This window comes from Hyperolius riggenbachi, chromosome 1 (assembly GCF_040937935.1).
Source record: "Hyperolius riggenbachi isolate aHypRig1 chromosome 1, aHypRig1.pri, whole genome shotgun sequence".
Taxonomy (NCBI): domain Eukaryota; kingdom Metazoa; phylum Chordata; class Amphibia; order Anura; family Hyperoliidae; genus Hyperolius; species Hyperolius riggenbachi.
Window position 1 is genome coordinate 487482030 of NC_090646.1, and position 22669 is coordinate 487504698.

At 46.5% G+C, this 22669-nt stretch overlaps 1 protein-coding gene across 1 annotated transcript in view; it reads left to right on the forward strand.

The window, feature by feature from the left end:
- LOC137522316 (twisted gastrulation protein homolog 1-A-like) overlaps positions 1-22669 on the forward strand; it is a 61682-nt gene that overhangs the window by 28972 nt on the left and 10041 nt on the right. Inside the window, exons 3-4 of the mRNA XM_068242350.1 lie at positions 4657-4756; positions 17467-17676. Of these exons, the coding sequence (XP_068098451.1) occupies positions 4657-4756; positions 17467-17676 (310 nt within the window). The remainder of the gene's footprint in view (positions 1-4656; positions 4757-17466; positions 17677-22669) is intronic.

Below are 22669 nucleotides of genomic sequence, written 5' to 3' on the forward strand. Positions count from 1 at the left end.
GTCTCCATGTTGACAATAGTTGGCACCTTGCCCATGCAGGCTAACTCTGTCCCACTCAACTCTCTTCGGTAACAGCTGATCGGCCTCAGCTATTTCCACCAGACACCACACTTGAGGGGTCCCAGCAGTGACAGGGGTCTACGGAGGACTCTTTAGAAGCTTCCCCCTCCTGAGGTAAGTATCATTAAATATGGATTGCTAATCTCCCAGAATTGCTTTAACCACTTGAGGACCCAGCCTTTACCCCCCTTAAGGACCAGCGTGTTTTTTTATGATTTGTGCTGGGTGGGCTCTGCAGCCCCCAGCACAGATCAGGTTGCAGGCAGAGCGACCAGATCACCCCCTTTTTTCCCCCCTATGGGGATGATGTGCAGGGGGTCTGATTGCTCCTGCCTGCCTGGGTGTTGCGGGGGGGGGGGGGGCACCTCAAAGCCCCCCTCCGCGGCAAAATTCCCCCCCTCCCTCTCCCCCCTGGTGATCAGGGCTGCACAGGACGCTATCCGTCCTGTGCAGCCTGTGACAGGCTGTCCTCTGTCACATGGTGGCGATCCGCTGATTGGCCGAGGATCGCCGATCTGCCTTAATTCAATGTAAACAAAGGACACATACGTCTCCTGCGATTACATTTAGTCTGCGAGCAGCGGTCGGCAAGTGGTTAAAGAGGAACTCCAGTGAAAATAATGTAATAAAAAAAAGTGCTTAATTTTTACAATAATTATGTATAAATGATTTAATCATTATTTGCCGATTGTAAAATCTTTCCTCTCCCTGATTTACATTCTGACATTTATCACATGGGGACATTTTTACTGCTGACAGGTGATGTCACTGGAAGGAGATGCTGCTTGCTTTTTTGGCAGTTGGACCCAGCTGTAAACAGCTATTACCCACAATGCAACAAGGTTCACAGACAGGAAACTGCCATGACCACAGTTTCCTGTGGGAGAGGTTTCACCACAATATCAGCCATACAGAGCCCCCTGATGATCCGTTTCTGAAAAGGAATAGGTTTCTCATGTAAAAGGGGGTATCAACTACTGATTGGTAGGGCTGCACGGTTTGCCCGCTGCCTGCACACTTGTCTGGCCCGCCTTCCGCTGTGCGCCGATTAGTGTTGTCCGGATCATGAACGATTCGGATCTTTGATCCGAATCTATTTTATGAGTCGATTATCCGAATCATCAAAATGAGTGATTCGGATCGCAAAAAGGGCGGGGCCAGGAGCGACACGCCCCCTCTCAGCGGGTAGCAGCGGGGTCCTGGAAGCAGAGCAGAGATCGATCGCTCTGTTGGAGGGGACTCAGGGGAGCCAGCCTTGCAGGGACAGGTAGAGGGGACATGGGTGCCACTGCCAGATATGTGTAGAGCACACATACTGGCTGCAATGTGCTGCTCATTACAGGCTGTCTGTTCCGTAGTGCTGCACAGTGAACACATTGGAAACTTTTGGCTCAGCTCAGCACAGCTCAGTAACTTTGCAGGCACTGTGATTGCAGCGTAATATGATCCTCCTGCACTCGCTCTAAACAGCTGCACTACACTTCTGGGAATGCTTTCTTTCACTGTGCGACCTTTTCTTTCAAAGTGTACAGATGAACATATAGGTGAAATATATGTAAAGCATATGACTTCAGCATGTGGGTATTACGTGCAAACATTTCTGCTCTCTGCTCGTCCCTCCTCCCTTCTCTGTCCACTCCCTGCCCTCTGTCCATCTTCTCCCCTTCTCTGTGTGTCCACCCCCTCTCCTTCTCTTGTCCACAGACCTGTCCTGCTAGTCATTTCACCCCCGAATGCTTCCAGTAGTAAAATGATCCGAGATTCGGATCAAAGATCCGGATCTCTTCAATGATCCGATTCGAATCATCCGGATCATTGAAAAGATCCGAACTTCCCATCTCTAGCGCCGATTGGCCAGAGCCACCAGAAGCAGTGAATATGTATTCTTGATAGCGATGGAATGACGGCAGTGGTAGGCGGAGCTGTACAGAGCATACAGCTCCGCCTACCGCTGCCGTCATTCCATCGCTATCCAGCGATTGGTAAAGCTGTGTGTGCCGCTCGCTCGAGTGGACCCGCCCCCCCCGCTCATTAACAAGAATACATATTCACTGCTTCTGGTGGCTCTGGCCAATCGGCGCACAGCGGTAGGCGGGCCAGACAACCGTGCGGGCAGCGGGCGGGTACTCTGAAAACTGCAGATAGTGACGATCACTATATCGTCTTCACGTGAACCGCCCCCTGCTGCCCTCACATGAACCACCCCTGCTGCCCGGCTCTTAAAAAGGAATTCCAGTGAATATTTTACTGCTTACAGGTGATGTAGCTGCTGCATGATTTTTGACAGTTGGAAACAGCTGTAACAGCTATTTCCCACAATGCAGCAAGGTTCACAGACAGGAAACCGCCAAGAGTATGTACTTTTCTTGTTCTTGTGGGAGGGGTTTCACCACAATATCAGCCATACAGAGCCCCCTGATGATCCATTTGTGATGGGGTATCAGCTACTGATTGGGATAAAGTTCAATCAATTCTTGGTCGGAGTTTCTCTTTAAGCAATCGTCCGCCCGCAGTATCTGGCTAAACTATACTGGGGGCATAGTGAATTTAGTGCCAAAGCTCGATTTGCAAAAAAAAATTGTGAAAAAAAACGAAATTGCAATTTTTGAGAGAAAAATCGCAATTTCAATTTTTACCTAAAATCGTGCAGCCCTACTGATTGGGATGAAGTTCTTTTCTTGGTTACACTTTCTCTTTAACCACTTGCCGACCGCACGCTTATACCGTGCGTCGGCAAAGTGGCAGCTGCAGGACCAGCGACGCAGTACTGCGTCGCCAGCTGCAGGCTGATTAATCAGGAAGCAGCCGCTCGCGCGAGCGGCTGCTTCCTGTCAAATCACGGCGGGGGGCTCCGTGAATAGCCTGCGGGCCGCCGATGGCGGCTCGCAGGCTAAATGTAAACACAAGCGGAAATAATCCGCTTTGTTTACATTTGTACGGCGCTGCTGCGCAGCAGCGCCGTAAGGCAGATCGGCGATCCCCGGCCAATCAGCGGCCGGGGATCGCCGCCATGTGACAGGGGACGTCCTGTCACTGGCTGCACAGGACGGATAGCGTCCTGTGCAGCCCCGATCTCCGGGGGGGGAGCAGGTAGGAGAGGGAGGGGGGAATTTCGCCGCGGAGGGGGGCTTTGAGGTGCCCCCCCGCCAGCCACACGCAGGCAGAAGAGATCAGACCCCCCCTGCACATCATCCCCATAGGGGGGAAAAAAAGGGGGGCAATCTGATCTCTCTGCCTGCACCCTGATCTGTGCTGGGGGCTGTAGAGCCCACCCAGCACAGATCACTAAAAACAGCGCTGGTCCTTAAGGGGGGGTAAAGGGTGGGTCATCAAGTGGTTAAGGACCTGAGCTTTTTTTTCTAAATTCTTACTCTGTGATTACGAAATTGGCTGCTAATCAGTGCATGAAATGAATGTCTAATGAAAGCTGAATTCAGCAGTTGTGCGTGCATACGAGTGAGTATGGCGGGAGGTGTGTGGGGCCAATGTAGTTAAATCTACGCCATGTAAGGATTAAACATCCATAAACACAGCATAAATGTAACTATCTATAGACCAAGATATAACGTCAGAGCGCTCTGCCCCTTACATTATCAACACAAATCAAGGAGTTCTTATACTACGGTTTATAAGAGCCAACACAATATATAGTCCAATAAGGTATCACTTTATTCTTGCATAATCTTTATTTCTTTCTGGCTCATATAAACCCTATTGTAAGAACTCCTTGATTTTGTGTATATTTAACTCTGCATAGTCCTGAACCAGTTAAGATAAGCTCACTCCAGGCATGCTCACCTCTTCCTTCCATCATATACAAAAATATTGCAACATTAAAGGAATTCGGGGAAAAATGAGTTGAACTTACCCAGGGCTTCTAATGGTCCCCCGCAGACATCCTGTGCCCGCGCAGCCACTCACCGATGCTCCGGGTCCCGCCTCCGGTTCACTTCTGGAATTTCCAAAAGTCCACTGCACCTGCGTTGCCATGTCCTCACTCCAGCTGATGTCACCAGGAGCGTACTGCGCAGACACAGACCATCCTGGTGACGACAGCGGAAGTGAGGGCATGGCTGGTTTTCAGACTTCAAAGTCGGACATTCCAGAAGTGAACCGGGGGGGGGGGGGGGGGGGGGATGGGGCGGGGTTGGGGTTTAGGGGCCTTGAGCATTGGTGAGTGGTTGCGCGGGCACAGGACATCTGCGGGGGACCATTAGAAGCCCCAGGTAAGTTCAACTCTTTTTCCCCCGACCTCCCTACAGTAATCCTTTAAGTCAACCCAAGCATGCATGTTTATGGAAATACTGTAGTCACTATAAATTTAAACTAATGTCACAGTGAAAGTCTGATGTCACAGAAAGTCTGATATTTTCCGTCAGACTAAACCCAGTTTTGTAGACTTGGAATAAGAGGCGCTTTTCTGTGGGAAAGCATAGATCTTTTCACACATATTCATTTCCAGTGTTTCAAGACAACCCCGTATATTAACATGTGTGAGTGGATCCTACTTCCCCATAAGAAAGCATGGGATCTTTTCTGCATGTCCTATTTATAACATTTCTGCCTTGTATGCTAATTTCCCTGTTGTCTCTGCAGGAGCTCTGTCAGTGCAACGTAAAAGCAGATGATTGTCCATGCTGCCCAGAGTGTATGCAATGTCTTGGCGGTCTGTGGGAGCAGTGTTGCAGTTGTGTGGGTAAGTGCGTCTACATAATGTATAAAGGATATTTCTTTACTTATAGGCCCTTATTCAATTCACTATTTCTCTTAAATTGCTCCTCCAACCTCCTGAGGTTCCTCTGCTTCCTGCTGGTCCTCTCTGTTGCACACTGTTAGCCCCAGTAAAGTCCCTGACTGAGCCAGACGAGGACTACTGCACATGCGCAGTCCTGGCTACGTGCACCCCCTGATCACGCTTCTATAGCCGGGAGTGTTCTGCACATGCACATTTTGTTAAGACTAATTATGCTTGCGCAAAATGCTCCCACCCACGGGAGCACAATCAGGGGGCATATGTAGCCGAGACTGCGCATGCGCAATGGCCCATAACTCAGCTGGATCGGGACTGTTCAGCACTCTGCAATTTAAAAAGTACCAAAAAGTAGGTGAAAACGTACTGTGAAAATTATTTTGAGTATTGCTTGCTGGTGACTTAAGTTGGCAATTTATTAATAAGGTGTGAAAATATCACCTAGGAGAAAAAAGTGAAATAAATGAAGGCCATACTATCATTATCACTTTCTGTATATTGTAAGTCTCTGTTTGTGTGATGAATGTAATGTTGGCATACATACATTTGTATCTATTTTTGTTTTTTAAGTAGCAGAATAAACACAGAGCAGAGTGGGACTGCACAGAGAAATATATTTTCTTTATTATGTACTACAGCTCAGTAGAAAATGTAAATACCATACCTTAGTGGATGCTTGTTTTCTTCTTCTTCTGGCGTTACAGCTCTGGGTGGGCTTTGGCCTCTTCCACAATATGACTTCATCCTTCTATCTCTTTCTCTCTTTTTGCCATTCTCTTATCTCCATCTTGGCTAGGTCTGTTTTTATGTCCTCCACCCATCTTGCACATGGCCTTCCTCTTTTTCTTGTTGAGTACAGCCTTCCTTTCATAAATGGAAGGCATATTTCCTTCCTCCATTTTCTCCATATGTCCCAGCCACCCAATGTGCTATTCTTTTAAACGCCTAATAATATTTGCCCCTCTGTTATCTCTTTTAGCTCATTTTTTTCTATGTTCAGTAGTATTCCTAAGTAGGTAAATGTGGAGACCCCTTCAAATGTTCTTTCACCTAAGACCAGATTTTGTGGGCTTTGTTTACATCTAGAATGAGGCATTCTCATGTATTTGTTATTTGGCTCATTGACTATTAAGCCAAACTCCTGTGCTAGTTGTTCCATGTATTTTTTTTTAAAGCTGGTTCATTTCTTAAGATCACTATATCATCTGCATAAGCACAAATTTGACTGCATTATGTAGGGCAAGATTAAATAACGCTGTAGAAAGTCCATCTCCTTGCTTGACTCCATTTGTGAATTCACACTCTCTTCCCTTTTCATTGCCTATTTTTATTTTCAGGGGGAGGATGTGGGTGGTGTGCGGGCTAGTGGTCAGTGTTGTGCGCAGCGGGTTATGAAGGGGGGGGGGGGGGGGGTTGGGTGCGGCAGCATTAGTATAGTTGCCCCAGTATAGGGAGTTTAGTTGCCCCAGTATGGCTAGTATAGCAGTATAGTTACCCCAGTATAGTGCCCAGCATGGCTAGTATAGTGCCCAGCATGGCTAGTAAAGTGCCCAGTATAGGTAGGTAGTGGCCCAGTATAGCTAGTATAGTGCCCCAGTATGGCTAGTATAGTGCCCCAGCATGGCTAGTATAGTGCCCAGCATGGCTAGTATAGTGCCCAGCATGGCTAGTATAGTGCCCCAGGATGGCTAGTATAGTGCCCAGCATGGCTAGTATAGTGCCCCAGGATGGCTAGTATAGTGCTCAGCATGGCTAGTATAGTGCCCCAGGATGGCTAGTATAGTGCCCAGAATGGCTAGTATAGTGCCCAGAATGGCTAGTATAGTGCCCAGCATGGCTACTATAGTGCCCAGCATGGCTAGTAAAGTGCCCAGCATGGCTAGTATAGTGCCCCAGCATGGCTAGTATAGTGCCCCAGTATAGCTAGTATAGTGCCCCAGTATAGCTAGTATAGTGCCCAGCATGGCTAGTATAGTGCCCAGCATGGCTAGTATAGTGCCCCAGCATGGCTAGTATAGTGCCCAGCATGGCTAGTATAGTGCCCCAGCATGGCTAGTATAGTGCCCCAGCATGGCTAGTATAGTGCCCCAGGATGGCTACTATAGTGCCCAGCATGGCTAGTATAGTGCCCAGCATGGCTAGTATAGTGCCCCAGGATGGCTAGTATAGTGCCCAGCATGGCTAGTATAGTGCCCCAGGATGGCTAGTATAGTGCTCAGCATGGCTAGTATAGTGCCCCAGGATGGCTAGTATAGTGCCCAGCATGGCTAGTATAGTGCCCAGCATGGCTACTATAGTGCCCAGCATGGCTAGTAAAGTGCCCAGCATGGCTAGTATAGTGCCCCAGCATGGCTAGTATAGTGCCCCAGTATAGCTAGTATAGTGCCCCAGTATAGCTAGTATAGTGCCCAGCATGGCTAGTATAGTGCCCAGCATGGCTAGTATAGTGCCCCAGCATGGCTAGTATAGTGCCCAGCATGGCTAGTATAGTGCCCCAGCATGGCTAGTATAGTGCCCCAGCATGGCTAGTATAGTGCCCCAGGATGGCTAGTATAGTGCCCAGCATGGCTAGTATAGTGCCCAGCATGGCTAGTATAGTGCCCCAGCATGGCTAGTATAATGCCCAGCATGGCTAGTATAGTGCCCCAGCATGGCTAGTATAGTGCCCCAGCATGGCTAGTATAGTGCCCCAGGATGGCTAGTATAGTGCCCAGCATGGCGAGTATAGTGCCCAGCATGGCTACTATAGTGCCCAGCATGGCTAGTATAGTGCCCAGCATGGCTAGTATACTGCCCCAGTATAGCTAGTATAGTGCCCAGCATGGCTAGTATAGTGCCCAGGATGGCTACTATAGTGCCCAGCATGGCTAGTATAGTGCCCAGCATGGCTAGTATAGTTCCCAGCATGGCTAGTATAGTGCCCAGCTATAGCTAGTATAGTGCCCAGCATGGCTAGTATAGTGCCCAGGATGGCTAGTGTAGTGCCCAGGATGGCTAGTATAGTGCCCAGCATGGCTAGTATAGTGCCCAGGATGGCTAGTGTAGTGCCCAGCATGGCTAGTATAGTGCCCCAGGATGGCTAGTATAGTGCCCAGCATGGCTAGTATAGTGCCCAGCATGGCTAGTATAGTGCCCCAGGATGGCTAGGTTAGTGCCCAGCATGGCTAGTATAGTGCCCAGGATGGCTAGTGTAGTGCCCAGGATGGCTAGTATAGTGCCCAGCATGGCTAGTATAGTGCCCAGGATGGCTAGTGTAGTGCCCAGCATGGCTAGTGTAGTGCCCAGGATGGCTAGTATAGTGCCCAGCATGGCTAGTATAGTGCCCAGCATGGCTAGTATAGTGCCCCAGCATGGCTAGTATAGTGCCCAGCATGGCTAGTATAGTGCCCCAGCATGGCTAGTATAGTGCCCCAGCATGGCTAGTATAGTGCCCCAGCATGGCTAGTATAGTGCCCCAGCATGGCTAGTATAGTGCCCCAGCATGGCTAGTATAGTGCCCAGCATGGCTAGTATAGTGCCCAGCATGGCTAGCATAGTTCCCAGCATGGCTAGTATAGTTCCCAGCATGGCTAGTATAGTGCCCAGCATGGCTAGTATAGTGCCCAGTATGGCTAGTATAGTGCCCCAGTATAGCTAATATAGTGCCCCAGTATAGCTAGTATAGTGCCCAGCATGGCTAGTATACTGCCCAGCATGGCTAGTAAAGTGCCCAGTATAGGAAGGTGGTGCCCCCGCGGCCGCCGCTTCTGTTACCTTATGAGCGGGCGGCCGCTTCCGGATTCCCCCAGGCGCCGCTCTCCTTCAGCATCTCCGATACAGCAGCAGCACGTCTTGCGGAGGAGGGAAGGAGGCGGGGCAGCGGCTTCCTGTAGCGGCGATATGCTACGCCGCTACCATGGCAACTACTGCTCCGCCTCCTTCCCTCCTCCGCAAGACGCGTTGCTGTTATCGGAGATACTGAAGGAGAGCGTGCCGGGGGGAATCCGTAAGCGGCCGCCCGCTCATAAGGCAACAGGAGCGGCGGCCGCGGGGGAGAGGGGGGAGATGACAGACCCGCCGCGGCCCAGCTGGAAACTGCCAACGGACCGGCAGTGGGCCGCGGCCTGGTGGTTGGGGACCTCTGCTCTAGACAATTTTTTCCCTCGCCACTATCTATTAAGGACGTTGATGCGTCCTAGCCAGGATGGTCTACTATACACAGGTTTAGCCAGTTCCCGGAGAACATTTTGTACAAGTGGGGCATGTTAGCTTGTATATATCTGGTAAGGAGGAAGTGATATTAATACATATGTATTTAATATGAGGGGGTTATCATTTAAACGAATAAAAGCATTAGTGTAACAATAGGGGATGCAGAGGTTGCGACTGCACCGTGGGCTCCTGGACCAGAGGGGCCCACGCTGCCATATTTATTTCCTTTTAAACACCACCAGTTGCCTGGCAGTCCAGCTGATCTCTTTGGCTGCTGTAGTGTCTGAATTAAACTTCTGTAATAGGCAATAAGCAGCTAATATTGTCAGGTTTTGTTAGAAACAGCTGATCTGCATGCTTGTTTAGGGTCTATGGCTATAAGTATTAGAGACAGAGGATCAGCAGCACTGCCAGGCAACTGGTATTGTTTAAAATGAAATAAATATGTCAGCTTCCATATCACTCTCACTTCAGCTTTCAAGTTCTGCAAGGGATTTTTGCAAGACCTGCAAAATCACTTTGAAACTTTGAAATCGCTGTGTATTTGTGAAAGTGCTGCTAAAAGCGATCTAGTGGGTCCTAGGCCTAACTGATATCTAGTGACTTTATTACCCATGGGGAATTTTCTTTATTGCTGCAGAAAAGCTGTATTATTTTTGGAACTTACATTATGGTGGCTGTGAAAGCTCTATATTTATTTTGCTTGCTACTGGGTGCCATGTTTAATACGTCTGTAGTCAGTGAGATGACTGTGATCCCAAGTTCCACCTGAATGTGACAACACACAGTTTGTGGTAGTATCTTATGGACCTGTAGACAATACCCTCCCAACCCCATTTATCTTAAACTAAACATAAATGACATACAAATAAGACTCCAGAGCTGGCATTTCAAAGGCCGTGGCCAATTTTATTTGGTAAATATAAATGTAATAAATTACTTGAAATAAATAAATTGAGGTCGATGAAACAACTTTTATAAAACCTTGCAATAACCACTATTTCTTCATATCTAACTACCACAGTTCAGATATGCAATAAAACAACAAGAAATACGACCCCAAACTTCAAACCATCCAAATAAAATTTGACCACGACGAATCTTTTTTTTTTTTTTTTTTTTTTTATTAATATAAATATCAAACAAAAAGGGGGAAAGGGGTGGGTGGGGAGCTCACCTATGCCACAGGGGTGACTGGCAGCTAATGTGAGGAACGGACCTCCTTTATATATACTCAAAACCCTCCTGATTGGTCGGCCTAATCTTCTTCTAGGCATAGTAACACCTGTCTAAACATAACACCTGCTTCGCCGACCAATCAGAGACCTCCCACAGGCTTCCCTGCACTGCAGTACTTTTCAGCCAATCAACATCCCGCTCACCTCAGAGAGGGAACTTGAACTGGATGTTGAGCAATCCCTGACAGGCCTAAACTCCTCTCACCTAACACCTATAACTAATGGTGATTGTCACTGGTCCATGTGAGGCCTCCCTAATTGTTCAGCCCCTGTCATGGACCTGTAGACAATACCCTCCCAACCCCATTTATCTTAAACTAAACATAAATGACATACAAATAAGACTCCAGAGCTGGCATTTCAAAGGCCGTGGCCAATTTTATTTGGTAAATATAAATGTAATAAATTACTTGAAATAAATAAATTGAGGTCGATGAAACAACTTTTATAAAACCTTGCAATAACCACTATTTCTTCATATCTAACTACCACAGTTCAGATATGCAATAAAACAACAAGAAATACGACCCCACCCGCCAGGCCCCTAGCCTGGCACCTACCCCACGACCATCTCAATGCAGCTCTGAAGACCCAGATTAAATATGTCTAACCCTATATCACTCAAGTGCACGCCATCCTGTCTGTACAGACCAGGAAGGCCACCTTCAAGATCAATATGCCTGTATGACCACATTCCCAAACCCGTCAAACATTTAGCCAACTGGTGATTCAATTTCTTCCGGATTTTTTCACAGTGGCTTAGGCCAGACGGCGCTAACCACAACAACCTGGGCACCATCTCAGAAAAAATTATTTTGGTGTTCCTAGAAAAGGCCTGAAAATTACAGAGATCATCCCTGATATTGAAGAAAAGCTCCAAAGACTTCAATTTCCCAACATCATTCCCCCCCAGGTGTACAATCAACACATCCGGAACTGGAAAAATTGTAAGCAACCTAAATAATTCCGCCTTCAACTGGGGCCATAGCATTCCCCTACAACCATACCAATAAACTGCATATTTGTTCAAGTCCATATTCAAGTTTGATGAGTAGGGTCGCTTGCACGCCCTTTGATGTGCCCAAAAAATAAATGAATGACCCAGGATCCATATCACAGTCTTTTTGCCTGTAAAACAAGAACACGAATCAAACACGCACATACAGTTTATACGCTGACGAACTCCAACGACCCATTTTTTTAATCACTCCCTCCTTCAGACCCAATCTGGCCGCTTCCGTGGCTGCACCTATGCGGAATGAATGCGCAGAAATTTTTTGGTGGCCATAACCTGCCTGATTTACACAAATCCTTAATACTGTGTTGAACTGAAAATAAGTAAGTGGGGAGCCCTTGAGATGCCGCATTAATACTCCTTTATCCTCACCCCGGACTGCCAAATAATTATCCAAATTAATAATTGGACAGAGTTTATTATTGGGCCAAGCCTGTAGCTCCACCTGAGTACCTTTACCCTCCTGGTCAGTCTTTGAAAATGGCAACCGGATACTGAGTTTATCACCCACCCTATTAACATCCTCATATCTCAAGCCCGAAGCATTAGCTTTACTCTGTGAAATCAGCTCAGAAATCCTAAAAGCTGCAAAGAACATGAGTGAAAATGCACAGCGAAAAAGACGCACTTCAAATTGAGACTCACAGACAGACACCGCTGAGTCCCATAATGCCGCCAAAATCTCCAGCGTAATTGGGCTCCTATCGTCCGGCACATGAGATTGTCTCCTGTAACCTTTAAGAAATTGCTGTACAGAAAAATAAGATTTACAGTGAGGGAGATTACGCAATTTAAAAAAGAAAGATATACCTGCCAAGGACTTAGAGATATGAGAATGTGAATAACGCTGCTTAACCTTATCTGCAATGAACTTCAAAACTAAATCTTCTGAAACTGTCCATGGATTAACTCCTAAACTTCCAGTAAAGCTACTCCACTCTCTCCATGCACTGGAATATGCCCGCCAGGTTGTTTTTGACACTGATTGTTGTATTACAGCGCGAACTAACTCCAAATCAGGTTCCACATAAATGTAGGAATCTCCTCCCCCACCGGGTGTGCCTGCGGAGCCAGAAGCCGAAATCTCCCCATCTGCAATCGTGATAGAGAATCAGCTATGTCATTTTGTAAACCTGGGACATATTGTGCTTTAATCCATAAATTAAACTTTAAAGCATATAAAACTAATACCCTCAGTAACCTAACTACTAAAGGTGACTTTGAAGACAAACAATTTAGCGCAAATACTGTACCTTTATTATCAGAATGGACCATTATCCTCTTACCTTCAAAGCTCTTCCCCCAAATGAATAGGGCTGCTACTACGGGGAATAACTCAAGCAACACAATGTTCTTCACTATTTCAGGCTGCTGCCAAGATTCGGGCCATCTTACGGCAAACCATCTCCCTGCCCAATAAGCGCCGCAGCCCACACTGCCAGACGCATCTGTATAGAATTCCATTTCTGTGTCATTGACAAAATCCTCTTGCCAAAAGGACCTACCATTGTATGAACTTATAAATTCGGCCCAAACCAGCAAATCAGCCTTTAAACTTTCCGTTACCCTTATATGTGAAAATGGCGATTTTAAACCTGACATGGAAGAAAATAGCCGCCGCGAAAATATCCTGCCCATGGGCATAATCCTTGTTGCGAATGTAAGATTACCCAACAAGGATTGCATTTCCTTTAACAAAACTTTTTTGCGCCGCAAAAAGGACGATATCAGACGCTCGATTTTTTCCAATTTTTCACTCGGTAAACGAAATTCCATTCGACAGGTATCAATTATAATTCCCAAAAATTCTAAGCTTGAGCAAGGGGTAACCGTTTTTTCATTTGCTAATGGGACACCAAAATGTTCACAAACTACTGAAAAAATTACTAAAAGCTGTTGACAAATATCAGAAGCTGGTGGACCCATGAATAAAAAATCATCCAGATAATGAATCAAAGATGATTGATTAGACAAAAAGGCAACCACCCATTCCAAAAATGAAGAAAAAGTTTCAAAATAGTTACATGATAGCGCACAGCCCATAGGCAGGCACCTATCAAAATAATAATAACCTCCAAACTGAAAACCTAATGAATTAAATGACTCAGGGTGAATTGGCAGTAACCTGAACGCTGATTTGATGTCAGCTTTTGCTAACAGAGCACCTTGCCCAACAGTTCTTAGAATTTTTAAGGCATCTTCAAAAGACGCGTACGATACCGACGATAAATTATCCGGAATGTCATCGTTCAAAGACTGGCCTGTTGGGAATGAAAGGTGGTGAATGAGTCTATATGTTCCCGGTTCTTTTTTGGGAACTATTCCTAATGGAGAAAGCCTAAAATTTACAAAAGGAGGATTAATAAAAGGACCTGACACTCTTCCTTCTTGCAGCTCTTTATTAATCTTTTCTTGTACAGTATCTACTAAAGGGGTAACCGACTTTAAGTTATTAACCCAGCTGCAGCCAAGACCTTTGAAGGCCGGCAAACGGAAACCGAACTTAAATCCATCAATTATTAGCTGAGCTTTCTCCCTGCTTTGATACAGCTGTAGCCATGGCAGCATGTTTTCCAGCTTCACTGGTGTGACCGCTTTTGAGAAAAAGCTCCTTTGCACTGGGATTGCTAGCATTTGCTTTTTTAAAGCACCGTACTACAGGATGTGACCCACCACAAAATCCGCATTCGTGTCTATACTTACAGGTCCCTGGCCACTTACATTGAGCATCGTTAAATGCATAACAAACTCCTTTCTTATAACCTCCGCTGGAATTGTGGCTGGGCTGTTTAAAAGTAGCAACCTTTTGCGGCATCATCAACTCCAACCACAATCCCACATCCTTAGAACTCCACTTCATGGTCGGATATACCGATAATCTCTGCCTGAAAGCTTCATCATAATGGTACCAGGCCAAGCCACCAAAGGATCTGTAAGCTTCCAGTATGGAATCTAAATATCTAAACATGAGCGGACATCGTTCAGGATGTTTTTCACCTAGCACACTGGCATATACGCAAAACGCCTGTAGCCAGTTATTAAATGACCTTGGTACATGTTTTTTCCTATCATCCTCTTTGTCCTCAGACTTTTCCTTCTTTACAGATTCTTTGGCAGCTGGAAGTAACGTTAATAAATCAATGAAATCACCTTTCCATATTTTTTCTTTTATGGTATCAGAAAGGTGAAAACCAAGCGGTGAAATGTCACATGACATGTTTTCTTTATAACTGCTTTCTGCAACCCCAGGCCTAGTGACTGGGATGCAGGGGTTAATAGAGGGAGCTGAGGAACAAGCAGAAGCCATCACAGATTGACCAGTAGGAGAAGGGGTAACCGGTACATTACTAAAAGCTGCCCCAGTGCCACCCCATACTGAACATGCATTTGCTAAACCAGTCTGCTGAACCCCAGCCTGCTGCAGGGCTTGAACTAAAATTTGTACAAGTGGTGAGATAACATTATACTCACCAACCAAAGGTATTTGCTGAGCAGGAGAAGGAGGCTGCCCGATGACAGTATCTTCTGCAGGAACACCGGCATGAGACCATGCAGCACCCCCAGCAGCAGCGGGTGGACGAGCCTGAGCTGGCCCAGATCCAGATCCAATAACTGCTGCTGCGGGCCTACACACGTCCCCACCGCCAGGCTCACTGCGTCCACTGGAAAACGCCGTCTGTGCAGGAACTCCGCTGACTCCTGGGATGCGACCATCCGGAATTCCGCCTGAACCGGATGCAGAGGCCACCGCTGACGACTCCCATCCGCCGGCTCCAAGCCGAAGCCCAGCGCATGATGCGGAAGCTAGAGGAGAGAAAGAAAAACAAGGGGAAGGAGCGGCGACCGGATTGGCCGCCGCCATGGAGGAAGCTAAAGGCCGCTCCCCTGCCTGCCCCTGATTGGCCGCAGCACGCTGGGCCGGACCACACCATCCATCCAGCAGCGCCGCGATCTGATTGGTCGGCGCTCGAACTGCGCCCGAAAACCCCGCCTCCTCAGCCCTTCCACCGGCCGAATGCAGGGAGATCTCCGGATTGGTCGGCGGCATGAGGGAAGACGCCGGCCACGCCCTTTCCAGTTCTCCATTGGCCCCCGACCTGGCCGCGACCTGAATGGTCGGCGCCAACACTGGCCCCGCCTCCGATGCTCCCTCATTGGCTGGATTGACACCAGCAACCGCCGCTGCACTACTGCCGCCGGATCCCTTCTTCTTGGCGGCCGAGGACTTGCTGGAACGGCCGGACGATTTCGGAGTGGCGCTTCTGCCCCGCTGACCTCCACGCTGGGACCTCCGCTGCTGATTGCTGCCGCCGCTTTCCTCCGGCGAATAAGATCTCGTCGCCGTCCGCTTCCTCTTCTCCTGCTGACCAGATCCGCTTGACCCGCCGCCACTCGCCTCTTGAACCCGCCGAGCTCTCTCCTCCTCCGCCATCTGTAGACAGCGAGCCAGGATCTCTTCTCCATCCGGATCTTCAGCCCGCAAAGCCAACTGCCGCAACACCTCCATATCGGCAAGGTAAGCGCTGTATTACAAGCTCAAGTATTACAGCTCTGAGCTCACCTATGCCACAGGGGTGACTGGCAGCTAATGTGAGGAACGGACCTCCTTTATATATACTCAAAACCCTCCTGATTGGTCGGCCTAATCTTCTTCTAGGCATAGTAACACCTGTCTAAACATAACACCTGCTTCGCCGACCAATCAGAGACCTCCCACAGGCTTCCCTGCACTGCAGTACTTTTCAGCCAATCAACATCCCGCTCACCTCAGAGAGGGAACTTGAACTGGATGTTGAGCAATCCCTGACAGGCCTAAACTCCTCTCACCTAACACCTATAACTAATGGTGATTGTCACTGGTCCATGTGAGGCCTCCCTAATTGTTCAGCCCCTGTCATTCTCAGGGTTTTCAGGGTTCTTCAAGCAGGGCCCAACCTTTAACATAGTATAGATCCTTGTCTTGTTGATATAGAAGGCTTCTCTCCATGTTGCTTGTAGTCGTCTTTATTGCCTGACTGGAGGAGATTTGTCAATTTCAAGCTGTTTCATATTCTGCCGGCTCCTACACTATTTATACAGTAAATATTCAGCCATTTGATGGGGAGAGGCTGATGATGGGTACAGTCCAAGTGAAAAACCCTGAATACTTCATTCAACATAAGATACCACTGTGTTTATTGACTAAAATGTTTACATACTCTGGACCCTGCAAACAGTAGCCAGAGGAGTTATGCTCATCTGATCACTCCAATTTCAGGCCCATGAGATAGCACCATAAATTTTCACTCCTATTATCGATCAGTGACCTCACTGTGCCCAAAGAGTCCCAGGGCCCACCAGTTGTGATGCCTGGGATCTTCAATGGGGAAAGACTTCATATTTTCTTGGTTTTGGAGAATACCGTTCACTGCTAATGGGTGCAGGCCTCATAGTGTGTGTAGGAGGTTTGTTGGTCTATGCAAGTTTTCGTTTTTAATTATTTGTAATTAATCATTAGCACTGCACATAGGTTTATTTTACATAATAAAAACACAGTACTGGATTTATCTTGCATCTAATATGGATTTGTATTATGCATCTACACGTCTTTGGCAATAAATGTTTAATAATGCCAAGCTTTCTTGCTCCACCTCTCACTTGCATCTATTTATGCATGTGTCGGGGGTTCATGTGCCGGGATTTCAGTGGTGACGTTACCGACATAACCCCAGAGAATGTATGAATAGACATACTGGTGGCATTACATTAGTTTAACCATGGAACATAAAGACAGGCCACAGAGACCCACATCTCTTCAGTTAAGTAGCCAGAATATGTCAAGTAAGTCCCGAAGCCCGGAAATGCTCGTCTTCCAGCCAGATAAGTTGTGTTGGTCGGAGATGCAGAAGCTGGGATCACAGAAGTACCTCAAAGGTTTCTATAAACAAAGGAAAGATTTAAAGCTTTTGGTACGCATTTCATATTTTTTACACGTCTGGCCAATTTCCTTGAACACATTGGTTATAGCAAGAGCATGTGATGGACTAGATGGAGCATTGAAATCACAGCATAAAGCCACCTCTAAAGTGCAGGGGTGGGGGGTTGAATAACAGCTCCCATGCCACCAACAATAGGGGAAAGAATATGTATAACTTCCCTGTGCTAGTTGGCCATATGCAGTACTATGTATTGTTTCTAACTTACAAGTCTACATTTATATTTTTGTGTTTCAGGTCTGTGCAGTGAGAACAAGGGAATTCGTAAACATGCAGCACGAAGGAGTTCTCTAGAAGCATTGCCTTTCCCATTGCCAACCCTGTTCCAGTCCATATGTCAGCTGGAAGGAGATGCAGCTGCAGACTGGAGTGTCCACACTCTGCCTGTTGCTAAAGAGCTCAGCCAACAGTCACACATGGATCATATTCTTCTCACCACTCATTCAGGTATGGTCAACAAGACTGCAAATGACTTCTGAGGACTTTGTAACAAACATTATGACATCTGATATGTATTCCAAAGACTCAATAGTCTAAGTTAACATGTTGTGTACCTCGTAATGTGTAATAACAAAATGTTTTGTACTGTATAGTGTAAATTAGTGGAAAGGCTGATAACTGACAGCTTAAAGTGTTTCCTGAGAGCTTCGATCATTTCCAGGGTGTTTAGAGAAGCAGTGTGCGGTTCTATGCAGCTCCTTCGAGGATAACTTACTTCAGGATTAACTACAATACTCCACTAGCTGATCCATATCCTGCTGACATTTTTCTTCCTTCACTGACAGATTTACTGGAAATTAAACTTGTTTTCTCACACATGGGCAACAACACATCAATCATTAGACCATAATCACCTAAACATGCAGCACTGCACTAGCAAAATAATAATACTATGTCCAGTAACTCTCCCTCTACCTGCAAGTATAACCGCAAGTAGGAAAACCTGTTCTGAATGCGGTCCCCATAGCCATGTCTGATCTATTTGGTGCCTATGGCAATGTAACCACAAAACTTACCTTCTATAGATAAAATGATAGTACAACAACAAAACTACAGTACAAGGGCTATCCTCTAATACAAGGCAAAGCAAGGCTATGGCTAATGCTAGGTACACACAATGCAATTTTCTGACAGATTTAAGGTGACATCTTGGCGTCCGATCGACCATCCAATTCGATTATTGTAATCGAATTCCGATGAAAATCAGTGCCGCCAAGTGCATGCCTGAACAACAATGCGACCAATTTCAGGGCAAAGTTGGTCGCATAAGTCGATTGCGCATGCTGCAAGATGTTGGGCCAACTTGCTTGATCAGGTGCGCTGTGGTAACGGCGTGCAATTTCGGATAAATCGGCGAACATGACGAAACCCCCGTCGCTGTCCCCCCAATGTTAAGTGTCCCCACCGGTGCCCAGTGCATGTAATACATTACCTGTCTGCCGCCTCTGCTTGTCCCCACTGGCTCCAGACGCACTCCTCTCTCCATACGTGCATCCCCACATGGTTACCTAGTAAGGATGTGGGTATAATGTCAGACGTCATACACGCGACCACGTTTCTAGGCAACCATGTGGCGCACGTGTATAAAGAACAGAGTGGCCAGCAGGGACAATCGGAGGTCGTGGACTGGTAATGTATAACATGCATTGGGCATCGGGGGGGAACTTTACATTCGGAGGAAAGCGTCAGGGCAGCGAGGCGGTCGGATGCAGTGTCACACGGCCAATTCCGGATTAATAATGGGCTGCGGACCGGGGGTTGGAGACCCCTGTTTTCGACTGTCTATAACAGTCCAAACACATTTGTGGATAAAACTTTTTTAGATCATCTCTGAACATTGTAGGGGGTTGGAAGGGGACACAAAGTCTGAATGATACTGCAATCAAGGGGGGCATTTTAGAATGTGAGCACCCTCCTTAAAGGAACACTATCGCGAAAATTATAACATTTGAACTACATGTAGCACATACAAAAATGTAAAAGTACGTTTGTTCCAGAGTAAAATGAGGCATAAATTACTTTTCTCCTATGTTGCTGTCACTTACAGTAAGTAGTAGAAATCTGACAGAACCAACAGGTTTTGGATTAGCCCATCTCCTCATGGAGGATTCTCAGGGTTTTCATTATTTTCAAAAGCACTTAGTGAATGGCAATTGCTCCATCCAACTGCCAAAAAAGTGTGCAGCGAGCAGGGAGGCTGGCCAGCATTTTTCTATAAATCCTTTTCAGGAAGCATCTTTATAAAGAATCAAGGTCATGCCTAGAATCCCCCATGAAGAGATAAACTAGCCCAAAACCTGTCGGTAATGTCAAATTTCTACTACCTACTGTAAGTGACAGCAACATAGGAGAAAAGTTATTTATGGCTCATTTTACTCTGGGAGAAATGTACTTCTAATTTGTATGTATCTACATGTGTTTTAAATATTACATTTTTTGCGATAGTGGTCCTATAACACGACGGGCATGGCCATGGCAGCAGCCCCAGGACCGCCTAACGCCGTTTGGCGTAGAGTCCTGGGGTGGGGGTTTGCAGGAGATCGTGTGCGCTGATGTGCGCGCATCTCCGCTTGGATGATGGAGCTCCGCTCCGTCATCAGTCTCCCAGCGGCGATCTATTTACTTCGTACAGCGCTGCTATCTAAGGCAGCGCTGTACTGGGGACAACCGAGTGACACGGCTGTCCCCCTGGTAGGCTCAGGGGTGATCTGCTGTCATAGGCTAATGCCTATAACAGCCGATCACAGTGATTGGCTGGTGGGAGGGAGGGAGGGAATGCAATAAAAAAAATATATTTAAAAATAAAAGAAATAAATATTTGTAGAAAAATAAATAAACATTACAGCGGGGAACAGAGCCCACCAACAGGGAGCTCTGTTGGTAGGCAGAAAAGAGGGGGGGAATCACTTGTGTGCTAAGTTGTACTGCCCTGCAGCGAGGCCTTAAAGCTGCAGTGGCCTATATTGTAAAAATGGCCTGGTCACTAGGGGGGGGGGGGGGGGGGGGGGTTAAGCCTATGGTCCTGAAGTGATTAAGGATCCTCTGCATGACCCTGCAGCACACATTCTATTGTACCCATTACTCAGCTCAGCTGAGATCCAGCCGTGTGACACGACTTCCCCCTCTGTAGGCAGGGAAGTGATCCGCTGTCATAGGCTGAAGCCTATGACAGCAAATCACACTGATTGGCTGGCGGTGGGAGGGAGGGAGGGGACACACACAAAAAAAAAGATATATATACATTTTATTTAAAAATATATATATATATTTATATATAAAAAAAAAAACATCTGGGGAGCGATCAGACCCCACCAACAGAGAGCTCTGTTGATGGGGAGAAAAGGGGGGGGGGGGAATAACTTGTGTGCTGAGTTGTGCAGCCCTGCAGCGAGCCCTTAAAGCTGCTGGGCCTATTTAGTAAAAAATGGCCTGGTCACTAAGGGGGGTTTAACTCCACGGTCCTTAAGTGGTTAAAGTTTTACAATACAGCATCAGTAGCACAGCCAAGCAATTGGCCTTGTTTAATAGGAAATAAATATGTCAGCCTCCGTATCCTTCTCACTACAAGGTCATCTATCATCTCATGCTGCTGGTACATAAGCGTAGATTGGGAAACAGGGGCTTTGGAGTCATATGTAGTAAAGGTGCCCGTTAACGATACAATCTCCTGAGTGATCAACCATATGATCAATTGAATTGGGTACCGTTAATGAAGCAGATAAACGTCAGATGATAGTTCTATCAAGCATTGATCCGAATTATGGAACAATTCTTTTAGTCTGATTGGATTGCTTATAATTTTCGCCTCCGTTGGTGGGCTGGACAATCGTACCTGAACAATCGTTTCGCAATGATGGGATCGGGAAATTGACAGTTGATCAGGAAATTGCATTATTATTAATGGGCTTCTTAAAGGAAACATCCGGAAAACTTCATCATATCTACCAACCTGGGGTTTCCTCCAGCCCCTATAAGCCTATGCGTCCCTTGCTGAAGCACTATTCCAAGCTGCGCCACATGGTAGGGAGCGTTTTGCGCATGCGCAGACGTACTGCGCCCAAGCAGACTGCTCCCGCCTATGGGACCGCGAATGGCTAGGCCTCGCACATGCGCAGTAGTCGCCGGCCTGGCCAGGTTGGTGGCTGCTATGGAGGGGTCCCCAGGAGAGAGGCTTGGAGCGGAGCTGCAGCCAGGGACACATAGGCTTCCAGGGGCTGGAGGAAACCCCAGGTAAGTAGATTGGATTTTTCCTGGATGTTTTCTTTAAAGGTATGCTCACATAATAAGTGTTTTTTAATGAACTAGTAGCTATTTATAGGTTTTGTGAGCCAGGTCTACTGAAAAGGTATCCTGCATAATGAAAAGCATGCATTAATACAAGTTTAGTAGTTTTGCTGTAGCAAGTAAACCGTACTATGAGGCCCCTGAGTTATTCAAACAACGGAGAATAAAGATTGCTCAAAATTGTCTTGGGGTGATTGGTGTGTGGCCCCTTTAATATGATGTGAAGATCTGATCTTACGTTTCTAATTTCAGCACAGCCCTAGAAAACGTTTAGGCTTTTCTGTAATGACCTTATTTGCAAATTACCGGGACATGTATTTTGCCAGCATTAGGATTAATTGGGTTCTCAAGTACCAAGAATGCTAAGAGATGCTGTTCAATAATGCAACGAAATTGGGAAGGTTTGACAACATTTCAAATGGTTTGTCAGACAGAGTGCCAATTTGTAATGTAAGATAAGAAGGCAATGCCAACATGAAATGAAAGAGAGTACACAATGTCAAACGCAGTCTGGCAATGTAAAAACATTTAGCAACTGTTGAGCTTTATTCAAGCTGTCACTTCCTTTGTGAGAATATTTATTGTTTTTCATTGATCATAAAGAAAGCATTTTGACATTGAGTTATACTTTCAAGGAAATACAGTATGCTCCTATTAAAATAAGCCCATTTCTGACCAAGGAAGAGGATCCAATATGTATTGTCTGTATTTGTCTAATTTATGAAATCTGTATATTTATCAAATTGTGCTAAGGTAACTAATTCAAAATGGCGTAGATACAGAAAAGTGTTAAGATGAAATGGGGTCCAAGGCAAGCTAATATTCTATGCTTTCTCCTATTGTCTTTTTGGTAAGTTAAAGTTGGAGAGTGGTCAGAGAAAGTTGTAGCTGGCCCCTTGATGCCCACTAGGCCCCAGGCAGTTGCCTAGGTTGCCTTGTGCATGAGCCCGCTCTGCATAGGTATGGAGCCATGTATCCCAGTGTTAATTTTACACTGGCCCCTCTACCCAGTATTGCCTGTATAATAATCACATGAACACAAATACCAGCTTTTCCAGGCCAACCACTGTGTGTGAGGTGTAAAGAGATGAAAGGGAATATGGTTGGTTAATAATTACCACTATGCAAACCCCATATAGAGGTGATCATTACCACT